The 26,879-nt window shown below is 46.7% G+C and overlaps 1 protein-coding gene across 3 annotated transcripts in view; it reads left to right on the top strand.

The window, feature by feature from the left end:
* Positions 1–26,879, top strand: part of IRAG2 (inositol 1,4,5-triphosphate receptor associated 2) — a 2,448,326-nt gene that overhangs the window by 1,008,183 nt on the left and 1,413,264 nt on the right. For all 3 annotated transcript variants that reach the window (XM_069628487.1, XM_069628486.1, XM_069628485.1), the window contains exon 16: positions 11,173–11,274. In XM_069628487.1, the coding sequence (XP_069484588.1) occupies positions 11,173–11,274 (102 nt within the window). The remainder of the gene's footprint in view (positions 1–11,172; positions 11,275–26,879) is intronic.

Genomic DNA, 26,879 nt, shown 5'->3' with positions numbered 1-26,879 from the left:
ATACTGTATGTGTATTTATAAGGACAGATGGAAAAGGGGACACTACATTACATAAACCAGTGGTAAGTACAATAAGCAAAAAAATAGTGATAATAAGCAGGAATAAGAGATATGTTACATAATACAGTAGAATGTACAAGGAGCAAGCAGACGAAGACAAGAGTTCCCTTGTCATTTGTTCTAAGCCAATTTAGAGTATTACGTCAAATTATGGAATGATTGGTCCACTCTCAGGGAATATGGGAGTGCGTTCCAGGTCTGTGCTGCCATAACCGGGAAGCTGCTTCCTCCAGATTTTTTAAATTTGAATCTGGGGATGACCAGACAGAAGGAGTTGACTGTTCTGGTGGGGCGGGATGTCGATTTTTTGACTATTCTCTCCGACAGGTACAGAGATGGAGCATTATTGAGGCATTTGTAAGTTAGGGAGGCCGTTTTGAGCAGGATTCTGTCATTGATGGACAGCCAATTCTTTTGTCTTATCAATTCAGAGATGTGCTCTCTGTTTGGAATGCTTAATGTAGCTCTGAGAGCGTTGTTCTGTAAGATTTGGATTTTATTAACAATGTACTTACTCGCACCTAAATAGAAGGCATTGCAGTAATCCAATCTCGATAGGATAAGGGCGTTTGCTAGGATGATGCAACTTTCTTTGGATAGGAAAGGCCTGCAGGCCCTAATTAACTTACAAGTGTAGGCAGTTGCCGACACCATAGTATTAACTTGTTTACTTGGGCAAATTCAAGGTCAAAACCTAACATTTTTACCTCATTTACTACTTTAATAATGTTCCCGTCCATATTGAAAGAGGCATATTTGGTGCCAAGTTTGTTCAGGTTGGCGAGTATCAAGAGCTCCGTTTTATCATTCAGGCATAGTCCATGAGCTGCCATCCATGCCTGAATGACTAGGTATATTTTATTCACAAGGGCTATGTCCTTATCATAGTCTCCCGAGAGAGGTATGAGGATATGGCTGTCATCTGCGTAATTAGTGTAGATGACACCGAGATTGTCCAATTTGTCAAACATCGGCTTTGTGAATATATTGTACATTGTTGGTGAGACGCAGGAACCTTGCGGTACACCACAGGTTATTGGGATAGGGGCTGCAGCCGCTGAAGGGGAGAAGACTCTCATAGACCTATTTATTCATAAAGGACTCAATCCATGCTATCGCGTCCTTGGAAAAGGGAGCTGCTGAGGCCAGGTGTTGACATACTTTATGGTCCACCAGATCAAAGGCAGCGGACAGGTCGAGGAGTAGTAGCAAGGCAGTTTTTCCTTTGTCCTTAAGTTCATCGGTCTGAGTCTTTAGATCTATTAGTGCCGTTTACGTTGAATTGGTTTTCCCCAGTTCTGAAGATCTATGTTGTGTGGAGTTCACGACCTCATTAAAGACTTCTCCGATCACGGTTTGGTGTACCACATGTATTGCTAGTAAAGATTGAATTACTTGTAGAATATCTATCCATAGAGCTGGAGCTGCGTATACATTTATTATAGGTGTTCCCCCCCCCCCCCACACAGTTAACGCATACGTAGAATATATCTCCCTGTGCCATCGCTTTACTGTGGTGACATGCAATGGTAGAGGACGTTTGATCAGTATAGCTACTCCTCTGGGCCCGCAGGAATTAACAGGATGTCCCCCATCAAGTGGGTTTCTTTGATTAATAATATATCTGCTCTTTGTCTGTCAAGATAGCTTCTCAATAGACCTTGCTTGATCTTGTTATTAAGCCCATTTACATTCCAGGAGAGGAAATTTAAGATTTTACCTTTATTCATCAGTATCTTGGTGTTGCCAGCTGTTCTGTTTGCATTATCACAATATCTTTGAAAACAGACCTATCCCTCTGAGGAATCTTCCCCATGGTGGATTTATTGGACCAGTATAAACAGTCCCCATCAACTCCCCCACACCCTAGACTGCCCCCAACTTGAAGCATCCGTTGACCCATACAACATGAACATCTGTAATGTACACCAGTCTGTGAAATACTTAAGGATGCAATCCCCCCACTCTGCTACTGCACTGACTTGAGTTCAGCAGTTAATTCCACAGTTATAAAGTTTTCTCTTTCTGGGTATTATTCGTTTCTAGTTGTCCCGCACTCCCTTCATCAGATATTTGACTCCCAGTTTCCACTCTTTGCTTCTGTGTCCTCACGATGCGTCCCTTGCCCTGGATTACTCATCTTTTCTTGTTGTGGTTACCTTTCACCTTCTGGTTTTTTATATGAAAGAGGAATTCTGTCAAGTCCCAAACTTATTTAGGATCCGTTCAAGTCTCACTCCTTGGAAACCAATGATCCTGAGTGTTGCTAGGTATATTATTTATTGATATTTTATTTCTATTTCTGCTCTTACACAAGTGTTTCAGAGCGTGACAAGGCAATTGAGGGGAGCAGGGGAGAACAAAACGGCAATCTTACTAGGCCCAGTGACATTGAGAACACGCAAGTGCATGGGAGAGGGGGAGGGGAAAAGTACATGTAAGGGGGGAGAAGTGGAAAGTGCCGAGCAAAGGAGAAACAGATAAATAATAATAAATAAATAATATAGGCAACTAACAGTGGCAATGCAGCCAGCAATTTGCAAGTGCTAGGTTTAAGGCAGCAGACAGGGTAGGTCTGATAAATGCAGGAAGAAAAAGGGGGGGGCTGTATGGGTACAGATAGAGACCCCAGTGCAAGGGTTGGCCCGGAGTTAGTGCGGGAGGGTGGCAGGGAGAGCAGGTACCTGGGCCCAGACGACCGAGGCTGGCCAAGTGCACGGTGCCAACAGAGAACAGATCAGCAGGGGAGAGGGGGAGCGAAGGCAGAAGAAAAGAGGAAGGTCTTGAGTTGCTTCCGGATTTGGAGGTGGTTCTCATCAAGTTTGAGTGGCAGGGAGGTTGTTCCAGAGGGAGGCCCCAGCCGAAGACCGAGATCTACCCCCAGCTCGCTTCTTTGAAAAACGACTGGCCCTGAGGGAGTTGGAGATAGAGGAGCGAAGAGCTTGATAGGGGAGGTATTTGCGGAGGGATAGCTGAAGGTATTTTGGACCCAGACCCCAGAAAGCCTTGTGGACAATGCAGAGGGTTTTGAATTTAATCCTTGCATCCACTGGGAGCCAATGGCGAGATTTCAGAGCTGGAGAGATACGATCCCAGGGCTTGAGGCCAAGGACAAGTCTCGCAGTCCTGTTCTGGATTGGTTGCAGAGGGCGGAGAGTAGAGTCATGTGGATTTAGAAAGATGCTGTTACAATAGTCCAGCCTAGAGAGAACCAGAGCTTGGGATACCATGAGCTTCTGGGGGAAGGAGTGGAAAGGCCTCTGAGGAGGTGCAGTAGGAAGTTTGACTTTTTAGAGACCTCCGAGATGTGGGCGGATAAGGAAAGGGTGGAGTCAAAGATGACCCTGAGGTTCTTAGCCTCGCAGGTGGCAGCAGGAGGAGGGCCAAGGGACTCCGGCCAGAGAGCGAGGGGAAAGCATGGTGTAGGTGTGCTGATGAGGAGGATCTCCGTCTTGCTGGCATTCAGACAAGGATCCTTGGCGGCACCCCAATCTTGAATGGCTGTTGGGCAATCAGAGATGAGAGAGGGAGAGGAGGTGGCCGAGGGCAGCCTGAAAATGAGTTGTAGTCAGCGTAGCACTAGAAATTTGAGCAGAAAATGGCAATGCAGTGGGCGAGAGTTGCCAGCTATTGGTTGAAAAGCCAGGGCGAGAGGTTAGACCCCTGGGGAACACCACAGGTAGAGTGGAAGATAGATGATGGGAAGGACCCAAGTTGTACCTGGGAGGGTCGATCCGAGAGGAAAGACGCCAGCCAGGCCAGAGCCTGATCAGTGATACCCACGTTTTCACGGAGACTGTTGAGCAGCATGGTATGGTTGACCGTGTCAAAGGCAGAAGAGAGATCGAGGAGGATGAGGATAGAGGGAATGTTAGAGTCATGGTTGGAGAGCAGATCTTCACAGATGTTCAGGAGAGCAGTTTCCGTGCTTCTGGCAGCTCTGAAGCCAGACTGGTGGTCATGGAGACAGCCAACAGCATTGGAATGAAGGTTAAGCTGAGAGATGGTCAACCTTTCCAGGAGTTTGCCCAGAAAGGGAGTAATGGAAATTGGCCGATGGTTAGCTGGACAAGAAGGATCAGCTGTGGGTTTCTTGAGAAGAGGATGCACAAGGGAGTGTTTCAGAGGGGAGGGGAAGGATCCTGAGGCAAAGGAGTGGTTGCATAAATCAGCAAGGGCTGGAGTGAGGGTGTCAATGTGGTCCTTTGCGTATTTAACTTCCAGGTTACACAATTTCCTCTTCACTGTGTCAAAATATTGCTGGCCTAGTCTTGGTAAAGTCGGGATAGACGGCCACCTTTGCACCGCTAACCTCTATGGAACCTTTGTTTTCTGGCAGCCTGCAAGATTGTGTCTCAATCTCGATAGTTCCGTATTTCAGCAAAAATGGATCTTGGTGTGTTTCCGGGGAAGGATAATTGCTTGGTATTCTGTGGGCTCTTTCCAACAAAAAAATGTATAACCCATTTGGTCCACTATGTCTTTGTCATTCTTAAAGGAACAGTTCTATTGAACGTCCTTCTGTTTTCTCACGGATTCTAATTGTTTGTATGTTGCTTCGTCTCTCTCTCTCTCCCTTTTGCATCTTTCATCCTGTTTTCTAGGGATTGCGTTTTGGAATTTGTCTATCGTTTTTTTCATGGGACCCAGTGCATCTTCCAACTCGTATATCCTGGTTTCTGGTTCAAACTCTGGCTGATGCTGCGTGTAAATCTTGACACAGCAGTCTGACATCCACACCAGTGCATACATTTTTTGGATTCGTGGATCACCTGCTGGTTGTCTTGGACCACTTTAGTTGGCAATAACAATGCATTGTTGCTCATTTGTTCCAGGTCCACAGATGCACTCGAGTTGCTGGGGGTGGTTGGTGTTTAGCGATCAATCTTTGCTTGGGTTCCTGCTTTTCTATGTTTCTCTTTCACCATTTGCGTCATATTGAGAGGGTTACTTCACAGTGCTTTTTAGAGGAGCTTTTACCTCTCGCTTCCCTCTGTGGGCCAGTGTTCCCTGTTGGTTCCTCACGGTGTGTGCTTGGTGCAGGCACTGACCTTTTCTGTCGTTCACCATTTGGATCACACCTTTCTGTGGGATTTGTAGTCCAACAAGGCAGTTTGCACATTCCAGAATGAACAGGTTCCGGAGTTATACCTTTAGCAGTCTTTCACTTCATGCTGCTGTTATGCTGAAAGGATAGGCCAATTTAGGTAAGAGCACGCCTTTCACTTGGTCCCCCATCACCTCTCCATTGCACATGCTGTGTCATCTCTCCTTTGATACCTGGCCATGGCACTTCTCTCATTCGGGGGTGGGGGTGGTGTGTTCTATGTGCTATCCTTATTGCACCTTTTCTCTGTGGGGGATGGGTTGATAATGGCATCTATGACAGGGTGCTTGTCCACCCTCTTTGGCTTTGTTGGCTCTGGTGTAGCCCTCATTGGGATCCCTCTAGCCAGCCTCACCTCCTCTCACCCCACCCAGGCTCCGGTTGTCTCTGGTAGCCTGGCATGGTTCTTCTGGCGCCGCAATTCACATGGGCCGATCCCCTCCAATTAGCTGTCGGCTGGTGTGGCCTCCTTGCCTCTTTCCCAGGATCTCCAATTTCATGCAGTGATGTAGGCGTCGGCCATCTTCTTGTCAGCTGGCTCACACTGTTTCCACCTTTTCACCTGACCGTGCAGCCAGTCTTACTCATCCACTTCCATAGATTTGATAATGGTGGGTCTTCAGTCGATTCCTCAGGCCCGAAGCATAAAACAGTCCAGTGCAGATCCTTCTGATCAGGATATTTTCCCAGTCCTTCCCTAGATCTTCACCGGAGCTGAGCAGATGCGCCTTGTGACTTTACATCTCATTATGCTTGGAGGAGGCTTTTCTTTGTTTGGGCAACATAGCAGGTTAATTCCTACTAGGCCAGGGAGTGGCCTAATGTTCCCTAATGAGTCTGAATCTTCCACACTTTCCAAGCTTCTGTTAAGTCAGATCGGGAGGGGACAAAGTCCCCCTTAATTTCACTACTAGTGATTGGGTGGCTTTTGGGGAGAATAGGATAAGAATTGGAGTCCTTTGAATCCCCAACCACCACAGTGAGCCAGTACATTTTATTAATGGTTGACAATGCTGCATAGTGCCCCAAAGCAGTTTCCTTGAGTATCAAAGTCCCTATGTGTCCAAGGCTCAAGTGGGCTTCCCCAAAGAAGTCATTTCTGGCAAGGGCTCCAACTTCAGATCTGCATCTATGAAGGCGCTGTGGTGAGGCGTGTTTAGTGACTTTAGTCTACAATTTTCCATGCCCAAACCAGTACGCTTGTCGAGAGATTTAACAAGACCGTGAAAGGCATGATGGGTAGCTTGGAGGAGCACCCAGGGAGAAAATGGGATGCTCTCCTGCCATGCTTGCTGTTTGCCTACAAGGAGGTGCCACAGAATGAATTAGGGTTCAGTCGCCTTGAGCTTCTGTTTTGGACACCCTGAGAGGTCCTATAGGTCTGGTGAGAGAAGGATGGGAGGGTAACCTCTGAAGACCTTTCCACAGTGTGCTGTTTGTTCTTGGGTTAAGATCTAGAATGGCCCAGTACATGCAACAGTCTGCAAAGAACCTGAAGCCTTGGCAGGACTTAATAAACCACTGGCATTACCAGAGGTCCATAGTCACAGGGTTCACTCAGGACAGTTTGTCTGGGTAGTTGAAACTGTCACACCTTGTGCACTCCAGGACAAGTGGACTGGACAGGTGTGGCTCTGGAATACATCAGTGAGGTCAACACTTGTGGCCTTCCATGCAAACCGGCTGAAACCACATTACACCTTGGATGATTTGGTGTTGGCTCTGGTGACTGTGCGTGTTGATATACACAAAACCTCTTCAGCTCATACTTCGTGTTTTCAAAAGAAAAGGTGATTAAGGGTGACACTCATTCTGGAAAGAAAGTCTGAGTTTTATTCTTCGCAGAAGCTACAACAGTCATTGTACTTTTCTCCTTCGCATCCTTCGAATACGAAGTACAGGTTTAGTCGTCTTCACCCAAAGAGTTTGCTTTTGTCCCTAAGCAACAAATACCTGTTTAACAATTTGATGTTTGTAGTGATGGCTGGACCTTGGAAGGGCAAGTCAATCATCAAACAGACAATTTCCAGATGGGCTTTCATGTGTAGCAACACTTTCTAGATTTTCCTAGAGGCATCATTGCCCATTCAACTAACGGTCTTGCAGCTGGTTCCCCATTTCTGAGAGGTAATCCCTTGCTGGACTTCAGTCAGTTTGCCACATTGTCTAAGCATACGTTTGCCAAGCATTTTTGACAAGAATCTGGCAGAGAACACACTTTTAGGTTATGGGTTCCTCTTAGTCTGTTGCCTGCCATACTTTGTGAGTCTTTCAAGAGGTCTGGAATCTGTTGTAGCAAAGGATCCATTATACCAGTAAACTTCTTATCTTTGATAATGAACGTTCTGTGGGTATGAGCATCCTCAATTTCTCAAGATATGATATGAAATGTTATAAGTCATTTATAACGTGCCTGTATACAACTGTTTCTAGGAGCGACAAGACAAGGGAGGGAAGAGAGGGAGGAAAAATCAAACTATCTTACTAGGCCTTGTGTCATTCAGATTGTGCAAGTGCAGCAATGCAAAGTGCAGGGGGGAGGAAGGGGGTGTTCAATCAGGTCAGTATTGCTCTGAGTACATGTAGCGCTGATCTGGTTAAGTGCAAGGAGCCAGGGGACTGTAGGGTTACAGCCCTTAGTGCGCAGTAGGCCCGGAGGCAGTGCAGGGGTGACTGGTCTTGGAGGAGCCTGGTACGCAGTGATAGTCTGAGAAAAGCCAGGGAACCTGTCTGCGCAGGAGACAGAAGGGGGGGCCAGAAGAGGGGAGAGGGGAGGCAAAGAGTGGGAAGAAGAGAGATTGAGATTCTTTCGGAACTTCAGGTGGTCTGGCTCAAGTTTGAAAGGCGGGAGGCTATTCCAGAGGGAGGCACCTGCAAAAGGAGAGAGATCTACCCCCCGCCTTCTGCCTGGAGAAGCGTCTGACCCTCCGAGTTTGAGGTGGCTAAGCGAGGGGCTCAATGAGGGAGGTGTTTTGGAAGCGAGAGCTGGATGCTGTGGGGCCCCCGGCCCCAGAAAGCCTTGTGAGCGATGCAGAGGGTCTTCCACTTCATCCTTGTAACCACTGGGGGCCAGTACAGAGATTTCAGGGCTGGAGAGGTACGGTCCCTGGGCTTGAGGGGTATCCGGTAATATTACCCCCGCACAGATGGTCACCATACATAATGTTGCTGGGAAAAGGCTTTGGTGACATTATGTATGGTGACCATTTGTAATGGGAGCATGGCTGTCCCCAGCTCTCCTTAGGGGGCGGGGGGGGGGAAGAAAAAGGGGAACACATTTTTAAAACAGGGGTTTTGGGGTGTCCCCCACAGGTTCACAGTGATAATGTCCCCGCAAACCACAGCCTTTTTGCAGTTACCTTTCTGCCACACAGCCTTTTTGCAGGGACATTATTAAATGGAATCGCTTGAGGCCAAGGACAATTCTCGCAGTCCTGTTCTGGGTTAGTTGCAGAGGGCGGAAAGTAGAGGAGGGCAGATTTAGAAAGTGCCTCTTGCAGTAGTCCAGCCTTGAGAGAACCAGGGCCCTGGAGACAGTGATCTTCTGGGGGAGACCTATCACTCAACTAATTTGAATAATCTGATAACGCACAGTCTTTCTTGCTCTGTTCTTGTCAGTTCTCCAATTGTTTTCATGCCTCTTCCAAATGTGGTGAATATGGCAGAACAGAAGTATCATAGCGTGCATGGTTCCATTTGTATACCAGCTAATCACATTCAGTGTCAGTGGTTTAAATATTTCTGTATTCATACTTTGATATAAGACATATAAAAAGATGAGGAATCTGTGGAAGGAAGATTATATTCAGTCAGAGAAAATTAACAAAGGTAATACAGATCTATGAAGAGCTTAAACAAACTGCTTGTTTTAAAGATTTGTTTGAGCAAGAATGGTGACTCGTGCGTCAGGGTTTTGGTGAGAAGACTGCTGCTTATCTATTTCAAAAAGGTCCAACTTTGAGTGCAACTTAGTTAATTGTTTAATAAAGGGTGAAACGAGGATCGCCATCATGGGCGCTACCTCAGTCATTCAAATATTTCATGATAGAATCCAGGTTGCTTGACTATGTGAGGAATCTGAGGGCATCCTCGCTGCTTTCTTAAATATATCCTCCCCTCAGGTGGCCAGGGAAATGCTGTTGCTTTAGTATCCTGACCTTGGGGATGGATATGTGAGGGAGGATCACCTCAGGGGAGGTGACTTGGGGAGTGGGCATGAGACACCCTTGGGTGAGATGCGGTATCTGCCCCCCATTTCCCTTTTGTAAGGAGTCAAATATCCCCCAGGCCTTTCTCACGTATTACCAATCCATTGCCTATATTTCCAGAAAACCCTCTTCCAACACACACCACTTAAGTACTGTGATGGGAGGCCACCATTAACACAGAAGACTGACTGGAAGAAGAAACATGAGCAGTCTAGTTGTTGGGTTCATTATCATGGAGCCGGGAACTTTAAAACTGTGTCAGCTGAGAGGTTTAGTGAGAGATACTGGAAGTGTGAATGAGAGTTCCAGGGCAGGAGCTGTGGCGGTGAGATGGCACCTTCCTGAGATGCTGGGAGGTATCAGCAGTGTGAGCCTTTGCAGTGAGCGAGAGGGGCTCGTTGGCAGTCTGAGGTGCAGCAGTGCGGCACAAAATGAAGGTACTGGGAGTGCTGGAGAGGCTCCCGAATGCTCACGGATGAAGGACAGCTGACTGCAGACTACCAGAGCTCTGAAATAAGCAGCGAGGAAGCCGTGGAGGACACTGTATGCTGGAGGGAACCAGTGCAAGCATACCGCGAGCGGAGACTGGTATCCGGAAAACCGCAGAAAGTGGTAAAGGGGGCCTCGGACACGGTGGATGTGCGGTTTAGTGCCAAAGAAATTTGATTTTGATTATTTGAATTAAATAGAAGGAAACCAAGCAGTGCCAAGAGTTAAATAAGCAAGCATTGCCAAGAATAGTTGTGCAAGAGAACTATAATAGTAGCTAAGACTGTATGAAAAAGAAACTTGGCAAAAGTGAGCCAGATGTTTTAATCAAGAAAGCTGAAACAGAACAGGTTTCTTAGCTGGAGTATGGGTTGGTATTGCAAATTAAAAGCTATTAAACAAATGAATGTTGACAAAGCCAGTGATAAAGCTTCAAGGGCACTTAAAAGGATACTGAGTCAAGCCTCACTGCATAACAAACTGTGGCAAGATATCTATGAAACCTATCCAAGTAAGGTGTGTCGGTTGCGTGGCCTTTCAGGGGTGGAACATTGTCTGACAACTGCGCCCAGACGGAATACACCCACCGAAGGACAAGCCCCTTTGTGATGGAATAAAGGAAACCTTTGTGAACTGAGATTGATGAGCTGAACTTTATAAATTGATGACAAGTAACCAAATCCGAGGAACTGCAGTATTTTTTAACATTAAATATTTCACAGAACTGTTATTTCGAGATATTGGAAAAATTGAAAGCTTGGGGAAGGGAATCCCTCTTTTGCAAAGTGAACTATTTGAAACTTGGGGAAGGGAAAATCCCTTTTCCACCTTAGAGCTGGAAGAAGCACTGAACTTTTATTTTGAACACTTTCATTTGTTGCTGACATCCCTACACATTATACACAATTAGATGTGGGGGCAAGTATAGGTTTTGGACAAAGACATTTGCTTTGGACTTCCTAACACAGGCTATCATTTGTTTTATTTATGTAGGGAAATCCAACCTTGGCAAATAGAGCAAGTTAAGCCTTTTCCAACCTAATTTCTATTTAATAAAAGTTTATATCACAATTTTTTACTTCAGTTGTCTGTGTCTACTTCATGATGCCTTCACAGATGACAATTGCTGGCATGAGGAATAAACATATCTATTTTCAACCACTGTCAATTGGTATGTAGAAGTACAGCTTACTAACAGTCTCATAAAATCAGTTGGCTTTGAATTTTGTTATGAAAGGGTTTGAGAATCAGAGATTATCGTTTTTTCCCAACCAATCTGAATTAATTCCTGGGGTGGCCATTTTACAGAGAGAAGATGCTTGTAATATTGCAGACCTCCTTGTGGATTCTTTGCAGCGGGCGTTGGAACATGAAATAAATCAAAAGGACATGCATGAGAAAATATTTGAAGTAAGTTGCCGGTTTAAAGATTCAAATGTGCTTCTTTCAGATACCATTTGGCATTTACATTTGAATGGTAAATCTGTCTGAGTAACTCTCTACAGAAGTATTTGAGTTGTAAAACTATTTCATTTTTCTGAAATAATGCTGTTTGTATAATTGGCCTTACATTAAAGACTTGTATGAATAATTTGAGAAATTGTGTGCACTTTTAAGTATATATCCTTTGTTTTGGAAGTAGTGCTGAACAGTTTGGCAGATAGCTTTGTTAAAGTCCTGATGGATCTTTCTTTTAATGACAATTCCATTGCAGAATGTTTGAGGCATTGCAACACATTGGATTTCTTATTACCTGCTTTTAAACATTTCAAGTAGTTACATGACACCAACTTCAGGCCTGTGTTTATCCATACAGTTCACAAATGTTTGCCACAAACACAGCATGCTGCTTAGTGACCACATTGTCTTAGAAGTTATCTGTTACCTGTTGGTTGAGCAGCATTACCCAAATGTGGTGATCGATGTTCAAGCACATGAGGTTTTTTTATAAGGTGGAATGACTTGCCATTCTTAGAGCACACTATGTACATATAATGTATGTGAATTTACACTTCAAAATGTGTTCAACGTTCTGACAAGAATAGCAAATGGGTAAGAGACAGTCCTGGAAGATGTGCAAATGACTGCAGCATTTGGGGAGATGAGGCAACGTGGTTTTCTGCCCCATTCAATAATGCCATCAAATTGCTGTCTAAAATGTGTCTTTACCTATATTGAAATTCACATTAAGATTAGTTGATTGTGTGTATCTGTGACATATCTTTAACTTTGACCTCAAATCACCACTTTCCCGTGAATTTCACTGTCATTACTGTACCGCAGTAGCTGCTTCATGAGTAAATGCTCCTTTGGAAGTGTAAGGATGTTTTATGCAACAGCCCCAGCACCGGAATTTCAAAGTGGCAGCTTTATCAAGAACATTCTATGTGTAGCTTACACAAAATTAATCTCTGGGTTACTAGGTTCCAGATTGTGACCTACTCACTTTCAAAATGCCGAGACTTGACCCAATGGAGATTTGCCTGGCTTTTGGAACAAGGCTGCCTTTACACACAGACAGAGAGACATAGACATAGACATAGACATTGGGATGCGGATCACCTGCAGGAAGCTGGAGCGAGAGAGTCTGCGAGGTTCGAATTCGCTCAATGGTAGAGTGGGATGCCAGAGCTCTGGCGAAGCCCAAGCACGGGAATCCAGAAGGTGCAAACCGCTGCAAAACTTGGCTGATACCAGCTTGAGTGTGAAGCCAGGGGGTGTCCGAGCACTGAGAAGAGAGTAGGGACCACGAGACAGCAAGCGCCGATGAAGGAAAGACACCAGCGGCTCAGACCACACAAGAAGGATTCAGAGAACCCAGGTTCCCGAAGACTTTCTCTGTAAAGACGAAGGTAACTGGGATGACTGGAGTCACTGGTGGCCTCAAGGAGGAAACATTATACCATACAGCCAACTCGTCTCAGTGTTGGTCATGAAATAGTTTTTCTTGAAGCAAGTCAATTTAAAGTATAATGATACCGAAGAACGAATTATTGAAAAGCTTAAGAGGAGAGCCTGTGATCAGCACAACTTGATTTCACCTCTGAGGACCTGATGTACTCTTGATGGAGTAAACTTCTTGTTGCTTTATGTGCTCTTTTAGAACCAGTTGAAAAAGTATCTGAATATTTCAACCACATAGAACTGGAAGAGCTGGCACATCAATTGATGGCAATTGCTGCCAGTGAAGTAATGTCAGACTGACGACTGCATTTTTTGCTGAAACAATCCTAAGATTCCAGTTGCACTGCACCAACTCGGCTATGTTTGGAACCCCCAGAAGACTGCATGCAGGTGCATAGGGCAAAATAAGCCAGGACTCTGACAATGCCTTACATCTTATCAGCCGGTATACCAAAGTGGAAGAACCTTTGCTAGATGTAATCTCTCCACTCATGACTGCCACCATTCCAGAAAGCTCTACCTACATGATGCAAGAGTACATGTTGCCATCTTTTAGAGCTCCCAATTAGGCCTTCTTTAGAAGAAGTCCCTTACTCTTGGAGCCTTTTCTCACCCAGTAGGTTCCACTTAAGATTGTACGATCGGCAAACTTCACCAGTAGTGCATTCTCTCTAGTTATTCTCATGTCTGTTCACACTGTCTTGCCCCAAGCATTCTCTTCTGCCGACTCTCCCCTTGCCAGTGAACCATAGGGAAAACCTTCAAACTCTGTATTTCACATTGTTAAACGCAAGATCTAACCCGCTTCAAACTCCTCATGTGGGCCCCATTCATTTCAAGGGCCACTCCTCAACCTCATTTTCACTGTGAGCATTCGTTTTGATATGGTCATTGCTACTGAAATCTCCTGCTCTAACCATTTCCTTGTTGCTTTACAGCCTTTCACAAGCTTCAATTTTTGTCGTGCCATTCAGAACTACCTTTTGTCCCTAACACCTCTCTTGATGGCGACAGCAGTCAACCTCCTTCCTCTGTCAAATTGTTCTTTAGTGACATGGCATCATTTGGCCCAAAATATGAGAGACTAGAAAAGAAATGGAGAAAGTCTCGGTTATAAGTGGGCAAACTTGCTTTGTGGATTAATCAAAAGGGCAGTTCCCAGAGTAAAAAGATCATATCTTGTGATCACCGTCAATAATTGTCTACAACATTCGTCTTCTTAAAGTGCTATTACAAACTCCTAATCCTTTTACCTCTGCCCCCTCATTAGACCTATAGATTCTGTTATATGCCTTCTCCAAGATTTGTAGCCCAAATTCACAATTGCCAATTCCACTCCTCCAGAATGTTCCAAATCTTCTTCCACCCACTTCGCTGGCAGCAGGGTTTTTCAACATTGGCTATTCTCAGAGGACATTTTGAATGCCACCAAATCTACTGGGCATTCAGGCTCCTTCACAGACCCCTTCCCTGCCTCCATCTGCAAAATATTCAAAATGCATTACAGCCCTTTTTGGAAGTATAGCAACAATTTTTGCAGTAAGGGATGACCAATTCAACTTTTCTGAAAACAAACCCCAAAAAAAGGCTCTTTTCGGAGCCACCTCTTGGACCTTGAAAAACACTGCAATGTTTTTGATACCCTTGCGGCAAAACATTTTTCAAAAGTCTGCAGACTGTCTGTGGACTTTTAAAAATCCACAAGGCCCTGCAGCATTTCATTGGCACTTCTCTTTTAAACTGAAAGGTGGCTCTGAAAAGAGCCTTTTTTTGTGGTTTCGTGTTTTTTTTTTTGATGTTTTTTTACACAACACACAAGGAAAGGAGGGTCGGGAAATGACACCAACCACGGGGATAAGAAAAGGCAGGTGGGGAGAGGAAGATGTAGGGTGGGCCTTACTTCGGTAGTTGACAGTTTTTCTCAGGCTCCCGGACCGCAGCCTCAAACACATTCCAAAATGAGCCCCCCATCCCCCGCACCCACAGAGTACCGCATTGCAGTACATACATAATACTGTGACCCTTGAAAGGTAAGGGTCTACTGCATCTTGTATGGCCTCCGAGGCTGGTTCACGGATGCGCTGCCCCACAGGAGTGTCTCTTGTGGTGACAGGAGCGGATCTAGAGGATGCTGTAGAGGAAATCAACCTACTAGTCCAATCGTAGGGGACAACCCTCCGAAGTGCCGCCTGGTGGAACGAGTTTAGGTGTCGCTGCATGGTAGTGGTCCCATAGCTATACAAACCTGGTTTGCCATGACTGAGCTCCATCTGGCACTCAGTGCAGCGCACCTTGTTTGCATGTGCCTTGGGTACCCCTCCAACGGTGGTAAACCACCTCCACACCCAAGCTTCACACTGGCTGGCCCTAGTAGGGATTTCCTCTACCTCATCCTCGTCTTCCTCTTCATCGCTCTCTGCATCTCACGCCTGTTCCCCTCTCCAGGCCTTTGGGAAGGTGGTGGTGGAGGGGGTGGGGGTGGTGCTGAGGCAGAAGCAACAGCAGCAGGAGCAGCCATGGATGCCATCTTCAAAGTTCTCAGGAACCACCAAGAAGTCAGCAATCAGCAGACAGGAAAGAGCAATCCAGCAATGTGGAGCAGTGTCTGTCCTGGAAGTCCAAAAACAGGATGAGGAGCAGTTCTGTGGTGTGGCCTTTTATAGGGGTGCTGGGGAGTGCTTCGGCTTTCCGCAGACACTTCGAAAACTAAAAAGAGCTCAAAAAGGTCCAATATATATCCGGATCGTCGGGGGCATGGTCTGGGACATGTGCAAGGGTGAAGTGTCACAGTAAAACAAGTTGGATTGCCCCGAAAATCACTTTTCCGCGAATATGGGCCTACTTTCAGCGTGGGTGTAGGTCACATGATGACTTCGCGGACACGTTCACGAATAGGACGGCTCTCCGTAGGATACCTATTGCACGGCATCGGTCGTACGCATGCGTGCGGGTGTTCTACGGACAGGGTATGGGTCCCCGAACTAATTAAAAGTGCGACACACGTGCGACGGACCGTTACGGACAGGCTCGGTGTTCGTATGACCCCGAGGATGTTCTGCTCATGCGCAAAGTGTCCGCCGAACAGGGTTGGGGTCGACAAACTAATGCAAGATGCGTCACCATTTTGCAGACATTAGGACAGGCTCAGTGTTCTACGGCTACCTCTATTTTGATTATGGACAGTCCGTACAGATAGTGTTCTTAGCACACCCCCATTTCGGTTAATTACGGAAAGGAGGGCAGGTTCTGTGTCCTACTGACACCCCCATTTTGATTGCGAACAGTACGAACAGGCATAGTGTCCTTGGGACACCTCATTTTCGTTAATTACGGATATTACGGACAGCGCGCTGTCCGTGGACACCCAAACTAGCTTTTTTAAAAAAAAGACACATACAGAAACAGTATACATATAACTTTATTTACACACACTAATATTTAAATTATAAAAGAGGGGGAAGCAGAAATGGAGACATATATGGGGGAATTGGGGGTTTCTAGAGTTTGGGTCTTAGGGGAGGAAGTGATTGAGGTCTCATCATACAGTTTTTGGTGATGGGGAATTTTTGGGGATGGTTGACTGGGGCATGGAGAAGTGCACAGGTGCACGTAGGACAGTGATATTTAATTTCTTCCAAGATATGGTTTTCTACAAAGTTCTTCAAAATAATGAAATTGGTCATTAATAGATCCATTTTTTGTTCTAAATGCTGTAGATGATTTTCCACAGTGTCTGTTTCTTCTTTGATATGTTCTTTTACTTGTACATGATTTTCTGTTTCTTTGGTATTGCTGTTATTTTCTGTATGTACTGTTAAAGAAAAAAAGTGTCAAATATATGTAGTACAATGTGTATAGTTTGCTTAATTTACAAAATGCATTGTGTACAAGTAGTATGATTGTCTTCAGTCATTTCATTGTGAGGAAAATGTTCAAGCCAATCCAAGGTGTTAGACATTTCTATGTAAAAAAAGAGAACATTTTTTTGTTGTTACTGTAGTCTATTGAACAAAGTGCTCTGCTGTAGGAATAAATGTAGTGCACTTACCAATTTGTTGTTCAGTTGTGTTGAAGGTCTTGAAAGTGCGCTGCTGACAGTTGGTTCACAGTTTTCATATGAAGGAGCCCTGGGGTCATTCTGGTGGAGGTATAGGTTACTTTTGTTTTTGGTATGTTCCATAATGTTTTCTATGTTACGGGATTGCACTGTTGGTGTGTTAAGAGAACAATTACTAGATATAGTATTTTATTTCTTTGTACTTTAGCTATGTGCTATTTATCTAACTTGTATAGTGTCTTTGATGTGTACTAAAATAATATGAGCTATCCCCTGAGCATTTTGGTAGTATGGATTTTACCCAATGTCCGCGGATAAGCACACAGTCTGCGGACACTATGGCTATCAACAGGGGTTAAGGTGGGGGGTTTAGAATGTTGTATGGTACATTAGCAAAAGTAAGGGTTCCTTGGTAGAAACCTATGAAATTCAGTGAAAAAACTTTGTTACAGGGACATTATGGTTAAAAGTAAAAACAAAAATCCAAGAAATTCACCAGTTATGGTAAGCTAAGCAACCATAACTCGCACCACCACCGTGCACTGCTAAGAATAACACCCAGGACATCGAAGATTACATCACAAATGTCATTGATGACATCACATGTGTAATAAATGTTGATAACCTCCCTATAAGGAGTTGTGTTTTATATTGCTAACAATATGTCAGGGGTGATCAGGAGACCTATCATGAACTACTTAATCTGTTAAAGAATGTACTCATCTAAAATGATTGTATTGGGGTGTAGTTGTTAATACAGAAACCTAATCATATATAAACATAAGCAATGACTGCAGCATGCACTATACAAGAACACTATTATCTTGTAATTTTGGAAAGTACAATAATGAATGCTATCTTATCAGAGTTTTGAGTAATGTTAAACATGTAATAACTAGCTAACAATTCAAGACTTACAACACTTGTGCTGGTACAAACAATACCACCATGCATACAAATCAGAGGCACATACAGGGAAACTAAAGTAAGGAAGAAACCGCATCATCAAACAATGTTAATAACATTAAAGTTTATCTTCATGTATACAAAGGAATTGTGTATTTGAGCCCTGCTCATTTCCCCATGTATGTGCACCATGAGCTGAGCCAAACCCTAAGAAATATACTTAAAGAACATATGACAAGGTTAACGTCTAGTTATATAGCACCTTTTTCAATTTTAATATTCGGACTGTCAGTGGACAAAACCACCTGGACTATATATGTCAGTAAACAAAAACAAGTGGCCCAGATATGTGATATCATCAGTGATATCATCAATGACATTTGTGATGTCATCTTTGATGTCCTGGGTGTTAGTCTTAGCAGTGCACGGTGTGGCGCAAGTTATTGTTGCTTAGCTTACCATAACTGCCGAATTTCTGGGGGTTTTCAGTTTTACTTGTAACCATAACTTCCCTTTAACAAAGTGTTTCCACTGAATATATATATATAGATATGGTTAAGTTGCTAAACTCATAGGAAGACCATTTATTCGGCGGCTTATAACTTTGCTCCCCATGGAGGAATCCTCACCAAACTTTTTTTAAAAAAAAAGTATATGGGCCGCTCTGAATTTTTATGGCAAGTTTGGTGAGGTTTCGTGCAGGGGGTGCAATGTTATGGGAGGGGTCCCAATTTTTTTTTTTTTCCATAGACTGAATGGGCAAAAACTTTGCGCCTAGCCACAGCCCAAACGGCTGGATGGATTTTAACCAAATTTGCGGCAGGAGCAGGTGCTTGGTTCTGAAAGCGTGCTATTTGAGTGTTTGGTGGAAATCCGACTACTACTTTTGTTGCAAAGAACTGAAATGTAAGTCTCAAATAATTACTGATATCTGGCTCTGCTAGGCAGACCCATTTCCCGGTTCACTCCCCGGACAAACATCTCATTGGCTTGGAGTACGCCGTGATGTCGGCTAACATTGGACGCGGCCGGTGGTTGGCTGGAGGGAAGCGTGTTGTGCGTCAAAGTTTTTGGGAAACGCAGACATGGTGTAACGGAGGACAGTGCCGCGCCGAAAGGGATTGACCAACAGAATGTGGTGGTGGGAAGAAGGGATGGAAATGGTGGGGGGGGGAGAGAGAAGTGGTTCATCTAAGATGTGTGATTATTAGGTGGACGAAGACTGTGGTGTGCCTGCATTATCCATGCGTACTGCGCCAGTTCGTCAGTCCCTGCACAGGCGACTACCATGTGTGGTGAATGCAGGTACTCTTTGTTACGGCACAATAGCTTGTGCCACAACCTCTTACCATGGTGACTGGTGGGAGCTGAATTGCAGAAGCGGAGTGCATTGCAAAACATATATTACCCCATGTGGTGGTGAGAAGAAGGGATAGAAAGGATGGGGGAGTGAGAAGTGGTTCATCTGATATGTCAATAGGTGGGCGAAGCCGTTGATGTGCCTGCATTATCCATGCGTACTTCGCCAATTTGCCGGTCCCTGCACAGACTACCATGTGTGGTGAATGCAGGCAGGCTTCATTACGACACAATAGCTAGTGCAGAGACCTCTTTCTGTGGTGACTGGTGGGAGCTCAATTGCAGAAGGGGAGTGCATTGCATATGACGTTACATTGTAAGATGGGGTGTACTCCGGTGTCTTGCATGTGGTAAGCCTGTAGCCCATTCGATGCACGGAAGGATGGCCTTGCACCACCAACTATGCGCTGTGGTAGCAATTGGGTTTGACATTGTTGCCTTCTGTGTGTGGTTCGTCAGCATTGCATACATTGTTCATTCCATGAGTGTGGTGTTTGGTAACACATCCTACAGTGTTTACTCCATGGCTGCAGCTAATGGAGTGAAAAGTTCTGCAGTGTGTGCACTGAGTGCAGTGTTGGAATACTGTCAATATATTAGAGGGTAGGTTTGAAATGCATCCTCTATGTGCTTGGATACTGCATTGTGTGAAGTGGGTGCAATATTTAAATAGGGTGTGCATAGAATTGGATAGGGGTGAACTGCTTATTTCATAGGATTGCATAGTGTCCATTGCGCAGAGTGCTGACTACTGTACTGCACTATGAGGCATTGCTTTTGTGTACTGAATAGAGTCCTGGGAGCAGGGCCACTGTTGTGAAAACCTGTTTTGTTTGGTTGGCAGTAACACCATACGATGTGAATGAAAGTGGGTATGGGTGCCGGAGGCTGATTTGTTTGTAGATTCTTCTAACTGTTGCATGTTTCCATGCATAGCTGTATTACGGTGCAGAGGTTGGGTAGCCGTGGCAGAGGCACGTGTGTGGAGTGTGGTACTTGGTCACATGTTGCCATGCATGGCTGCATTACGTTGCGGTGGGTGTGGGCAAGGCCTAGACTATTGAGTGCATGGCCAAAGGCCGTACGCTGTAGGTCATGCACCCAATAGTCTAGGCCTTGCCCACACCCACTGCAGCAATGCAGTTTAGACTGCATCTGTCAGAGGGTGCTCACCTTTACCAAATGGTTGTGGAGCACATTGTAGATTTAGTAGAGCACCAGAAGCCATTTGACTTGCATATATTGTCGGTTGGTTCCGTTGGCAGAAACCCCATCGTATGTGAATAAAAGTGGGTAGGGTTGCCAGAGGCTGTGTTAAGTTAGTAGATTCTGCTAAAATGTGCATGTTTCTATGCATAGCTGTATAACGGTGCAGAGGTTGGGTAGGAGTGCCGGTGGCTGTGGTATGTGTGGGGAGTGTGGTACTTGGTGACATGTTGCCATGAATGGCTGGATTACATTGCGGCCGGTGTGGCCAAGGCCTAGACTATTGGATCCATGCAAAAATCCAAGGCCTTCACCACTCCCACCGCAGCAGTGCAGTTTTGACTGCATCTCTCAGAGGGTGGTCACCTTTTACAGAATGGTTGTGGAGCACATTTTACTCTTCATAGCGCACCGGAAGTGCGCTGACATACTTATATTTTTGGTTCCATGGGTGCGGTCATTGTTAGCACAACCTATGGTTTTCAGTGTATGGCTGGAGATTGTGCAGTGAAAAGTCCTGCAGTGTGCCCACTGGGTGCAGTGTTGGAACACTGTCAGTGTAGAAGAGGGTAGGGTTGAAGTGAACCTTCTATCTGCTTGGATATTCTGGTTTGTGTAGCTTCTTGGGAGTAGGCCCAATGTTGTGAAGATTGTGTTGTTTGTTTGGCAGTGACACAATACTTTGTGAATGTAAGTGGGTAGAGGTGGCAGAGGCAGTGGTACGTTTGTGGAATCTGCTAACTATTACATGTTTCCATGCATTGCTGTGTTATGGTACTGGGTAGAAGTGCTGCTGGCTATGTTAAGTTTGGGGTTTCTGTCCACATGCATGCCTCCATTATGTTGTGCTGGGTGGGCAAGCAGTAGACTCTTGTGTGCATGGTTCAAGGCGTGATGGGTGCCCCTCTGGATGATTTTGGATGCTGAAATTGTGGATTTTTTTCCAGAGCTTTGTACTGAAGGTGCTTTGGAAGCACACGCGACGTGTACTCCGAGTGTCCAATGGTAAATATGGAGTGATATACAAAAATGATAGTGTTGGGTGCAGAGTTCTTGGCTGTGATTGGTGCATGCATGCGTGAATATTTCACAGTACTCAATGAGGGAGTGCTGGAAGAACAGTGGATAGGGGAGGACAACTGTCCCTGCTTTACTTTGGTGTAGCCCTTGCTGAAACTGGGAAAGCGCACGTGCCGCATCCTGCCATTCTGAGCATGGTGGGCATGCAAATGGAACTGTGGGGATTAGGGAATCGGGTGTCAAGGGTGTGGTTCACAGGAAGGGGCGGTACTACTTTTTCCCAATACTCTCAGTGTAATGAGGTTGGTAGAGATAGGCAGAGTGCTGATTGTGGGTGATACCTTTGTACAAGATCTGCAGAGGTATGCCGTGAGAGGGGTAGCTGTTAATTTTAGGTTTGAAGGAGTGGACGCTTTGTGGGCCGGTCTCTGTGCCGTTTCGGCGGGATGGTTCGCCTTTGCAGATATGTGGCCTCTACGGTTACTGTTCAAGTTGTCGTGGTACATTATGGAGTTCTGCATTTGGGTTACATGTTGTGTGGATGTTTGCTCCGTCACATGAAGAAGTTGATGAATGCAGTGATGCAGTTTTTTCCCACTGCGAAGGTTGTTTTCTCAACCATTCCACCAAGAGGACTATGGGACCACGCCGGTGTAATTTGTCCCCAGCCCGAACCCGGAAAGTGTCTTATAAACAGAAGCAGGTCTGGATTTTTGTGCACTAATGGGATGTTCTCCACCCACTATGAAAGCATGAAGTTGCAATATATACACTGGTTCCATGTATGTTTTCTTTTACACTGTGCAAGAAGTGTTGACCATAAGTCGGTAAAAATTGAAGGAGCAGAAGCAAACCAACTTGGAGAAAAAAAAACTTTTCAGATGGACCACTAAAGTCCCAATCCCCTACCCTGTTTCACACTTCACCCAGCCCCCCCCCCCCCCCCACCCCCTTCCTAGCATGAAAACTCAGCAAATTCTGCAGTTGTTTCTGGATTACATGTGCCACATCACTCCATTTTCAGGATGGGAGCCATGAAAATGGGACTGTGGAGGTAAGGCATTGCTCAAAAAGGTTTGTGGTGTGGACGCAAAAACTGTGGCAGAAGGTCTCTTTGTACAAAGTGCAGAAGCCTATGGTGGAAGTGTGCAAGGTAAGTGGCAGGCATCCTGTGTGATTGCAATGTGTGTATATCATATGATGTGAAATTGCATGATATGGAATTTATAATGCGCCTATACACAAGTTTTGCAAGGCGCGACGAGGCAAGGGATGGTGAACGGAGGGGAGACCGAGACAATGAACCTACTAAGTCAGGTGTCAATCAGATCGCCCAACTGCATGGGTAGGGGGGAGGGGAAAGTGCAGTACATGGGAAGAACAAATGAACATAAGTAAAAATATGCCCCGATTGTGCCAAGTGCAAGGATAAGTGCAGACATCAGGTGGTGGTGGAACTGTTAGGGATACAGAAAACAGTCCTCAAGTGCGGGGTCTGCCAGAAAGGCAGTGCAGGGGTGCGACCGGTGGGGGGAGGTGGCCTGGGCTTGACATCAGAGTGGCACCTGGTAACCAGTGAAGAATCAGTTTCAGCCAGGAAGTCAGCCGGGGAGAGGAGAAAAAGCAGACAAAAAGAGAAAAGCTTTGAGGTGCTTCCGGAACCGGCAATGGTTCTCCTCAAGTGTCACGGAGGCTTTTGCAGAGAGAGGCCCCAGCCGAAGGAGATCTACCACCAACTGGTTGCTTGCAGAAGGGACTGGCCCTGAGGGAGTTGGAGGCAGATGAGGGAAGAGCTCGAGCAGGGAGACATATAGGAAGTGAGAGTTGAAGGTATTGAGGTCCCAGGGCCCTGAAGGCCTTGTGCATAATGCAGAGGGTTTTCATCTTATTCCTCGCAGTCACTGGGAGCTATTCTAGACATTTCAGTCCATGAGAGATAAGATTCCTGGTCTTGAGGCCAAGGACAAATTGTGCAGTCCTCTTCTGGATGAATTTCAGAGGGTGGAGAGTAGAAGCGGGCAGATTTAAAAAGAGGCTGTTGCAATAGTGCAGCCTAGAGAGAACCACAGCTGTGCAAACAGTGACCTTTTGGAAACTTGCTTTAGGTTGGTAAGATACATGCAGTGGTGGTTTGGGTGTCATATTTTTACCATTTATGTAGGAGATGAGTTAGTGGGCAAAACAATTTGTAGCATTGTCGGAAGGCAAGAAGAGAGTTCCCGTTTCGATAGTACAATGTATGATGTGGGTAAATGAAAACGTTGCAAGCACATACCATTGAAGTGCCACTTGATGGTAGGCGATGGGACAAAAAAGAGTGTGCTTTTTAACAAAGTAATGGATGCTCTGTGGCAGATACCGTGCGCAGAGACACTTGTAACAGAGTTGTAAACATACTGCAGAAAAAGTATTCATACCTCCATTTTGTGGCGATGGGTGTTTGTGGATGCACAAATCTTGCAATCTTTTACTGAACTTTCTACTGGACGTGCTTTCCAATGGCAGGACACTTGCGGGCTGAATTTGTAATGGAACATATGAAGTGTTGTTCAGTACTGACAGTGTTAGATGTAAATGTCTTGGATGGCATTGGTGGATGCGTGTGTGACTATTTACCCGTACCCAATGAGGTAGTGGTGGACAGAAAATAGTGGAAAGGGAAGGACTGCTCCTGCTTTACTGGGGCGCGGCCGTCGGCGTACTTTGGGAAGCGCGCGTGCCACATTTTGCACGTCTTACCATGTTGGCCAATGGAAATGGGACACTGGGGATTATCAATCGGGTACTGAGGGTGTGGTTCACAGGAAGGGGCGGTCATACTGTTTTACATTACTCTGCGTAGTGAGGATGACTGACATGGAGAAACGCATTGTTGAATTCGGGTGATGCCTTTGTGATAGATCTGCACAAGTCTGCCCTGGAAAGACACTTTGATGGCAATTTCAGTTTGGAAGGCGTGGACGCATTGTGCAGTGCTGTCTATGACTGCAGTTTCTCCAGCATGGGGTCTGGCATGGATTCACATGCTCATGAATATTCCCCGTCGTCAGGCTGGGAATCCTCGGTAAAGAATATCAGTATCAGTTTCGTTTCTGATCTGTCTTTCGTAGTAGTAACCAATCACTGATCTCTGCATCATACTGACCACAGCCAATGACTGCCATCTCCCTAAGCCCCGCCTCTGGCAGCCATCTTCAGATTTTTACCGCACGTTCAAGTGTTGGGATCCTCGTGCTATTGCTCTCGAGCTTTAGTGCGTTTTCGCGCTTTTTCTTAGGAAAATTCTCTTTTTTCGGTCAAAGAGCCTCAAGCTCCACCGTTTCTTTATCCGATCAACGGGGACCCGTGTCGGATTCTTCTACGCCCCTCAAGGGTGAAGATTTCGTCGAGCCACGCTTTTGGAGGACTCCAGAAGTTTCTCAGGCCCATCTCGGATATGGCCCAGGAGAAGGGAATCTCCACACCCGGAAAGCTGTTCATGAAGGACCGCCATCTGCGTCTCGCCAACTGGCCGGAAGCGAAGAGCCCGTCAGGCGAGCAAAAGAAGAAGTCCGAGCGGTCTTCTAAGACCTTTGAGGGCGCCCCGGCGACGGGGGCCCAACAGAAGGCCAAGCACTGCAAGTCCGCTGGCACCGGGAGCGCCGAACGGTCGGGCTCTACGGGTGCCAGGCAGGGCGCATCCTCCCCGGCGCCATCAACCACGAGCCAACGCTCTGGCTCGGGTAAGAGGAAGGCCGAGCACCCGGCGAAGCTCCTGGAGAGACCCCGGTCGAGCTCGAAGGCCCCATCGGAGGGGGAGCGAGGCGGTGACCCTCCCCCCTCCGGAGAAGGCGGTGAGCGCACCTAAGGTGGTGAAAACCTTGATCCACCCGGCCAAGGCCTCTATCGAGACAGTCGCGGCGGCCCTGGCTCAGCCTGTGGAGGCTACACCAGTGGTGGCGACCTCGGGCCCAGAGTCTCCCTGCCACCGCGGAGGGAGTTCTCTTTCATGCCCATCGACAGGACCCCGGTGAAACCTCCGACGGAGAAGAAAAGGGGGGCAGGAGGTCGTTGCGGATTCGGCCTCAACCTCTGAAGAGGAGCTGATCGAAGTCTTAAGCCACGGCGTTGGCGTGGAAGAAGACCAGCCCGTCGGGAGGGACCCCGACGTCGAAGACGACGATAACGTCGAGGGTGCCGACGGGGCTCCTGACCGCCCGTCGGAATCCCCTCAACCAGTGCCGCAAGACAACTCGGCGGCCATTTTGTTGGCTATACAGTCCTTATGCTCAGAGATAAGGACGAGATTGCCGTTACCACCAACGGAGGAACCGCTCCCGACGGGGGACCCGGAGCCAGGCCCTTCTGGGAGCCCTCCTCCTAAGAGAAGAAGGACTCATCCTCCACCTCCTTTTCAACCATCGTGCCCTGCTCAGCCCTCCTCCCCGTCCACGACCGGTGGGGATGATACGGGGACGGACACGGCCGCGACGGGTACAGATGACGAGGCTTACGACGAGGATCTCCTGTCGTCACCTCCTCCCCGGGCTTCCCCGCCCGACGAGATTGGATAGTTTCATGCCATGATCGCCAGGGCATCCGAGCTTTTCCAGCTCTGCCCGGAAGAGAAGAAGGAAGGTTTCCCTTATCAACGGCGCGAGACCAAGAGGAAGACGGTCCTCGCTGTACCTCTAGTGGACGATATCTGGGATGAGGGTCTCGCCCTCCTCAAGAACCCATCCACAACGCCTGCGAGAAGGGATCGGTACGAGAAAAAGTACCGGGTCCCGGACGCGGCCCCCTTGTGCCTTCGGGCACAGCTGACCCCGTACTCGGTCGTCCCCGCGGCGGCCAGGAAGAAAGCGGGGGGGGGCCTCGGCCTCTACGTCAACCCCCCCGCCGGACGGCGAGGGAAAGAAATTGGACACGATGGGACGCAGAGTCTTCTCATCGGCAGCGACGACGATTAAGGCTGCCAGCGCCTTGGCTATCGTAGCCCGCTACGACAGGGAGTTGTGGTACAAGATCGCCCCCCTGCTGGACTTCCTACCAGACGACAAGAGGGCGGAGGCCCTAGAGATCTTCCAGGAAGGAGAAGTGGCATCAGACCACGCCATTACGATTGCGACGGACATCGCTGACACTGGATTTCGCCAGTTTGGCAACGGCGTGTGCCTTAGACGGCGTGGATGGCTCAAGGCAACGGACTTCCAGCAGGACGTGCAGACCAGAGTCTTGGACATGCCGTTCGACGGGAGCAACCTGTTTGGGAAAACAGTGGACGATTCCCTACAAGCCATCAAGACGGACACGGAGACGGCCCGGGCTCTTGGTGTTCTCCAGCAACGACGGTCGCCCTTTCGGAGCACCGGAGGCAAGCAGGGTGTCCTGAATGGAAGATTCCGCTAATTCCCGTTCCTCCCCACTCTCCTCACCTGATCCAAAATCCTCCAGTTGCAGTTGTCGGTGAGATAGATAATCCTTCTCCTTTTTATGTAGAACGTATCTGTCTCGAGAGGAAGCCACAGTGAACGCTAAAGTATAGCAAACCTGAGGCCCCCTTCCCGAGTCCAGACAAAGCGAA

This window comes from Ambystoma mexicanum, chromosome 12 (assembly GCF_040938575.1).
Source record: "Ambystoma mexicanum isolate Mex_15411 chromosome 12, UKY_AmexF1_1, whole genome shotgun sequence".
Classification (NCBI taxonomy): Eukaryota; Metazoa; Chordata; class Amphibia; order Caudata; family Ambystomatidae; genus Ambystoma; species Ambystoma mexicanum.
Note: the sequence above shows the minus strand (reverse complement) of the source record. Positions and strands in the feature narration are given on the sequence as shown.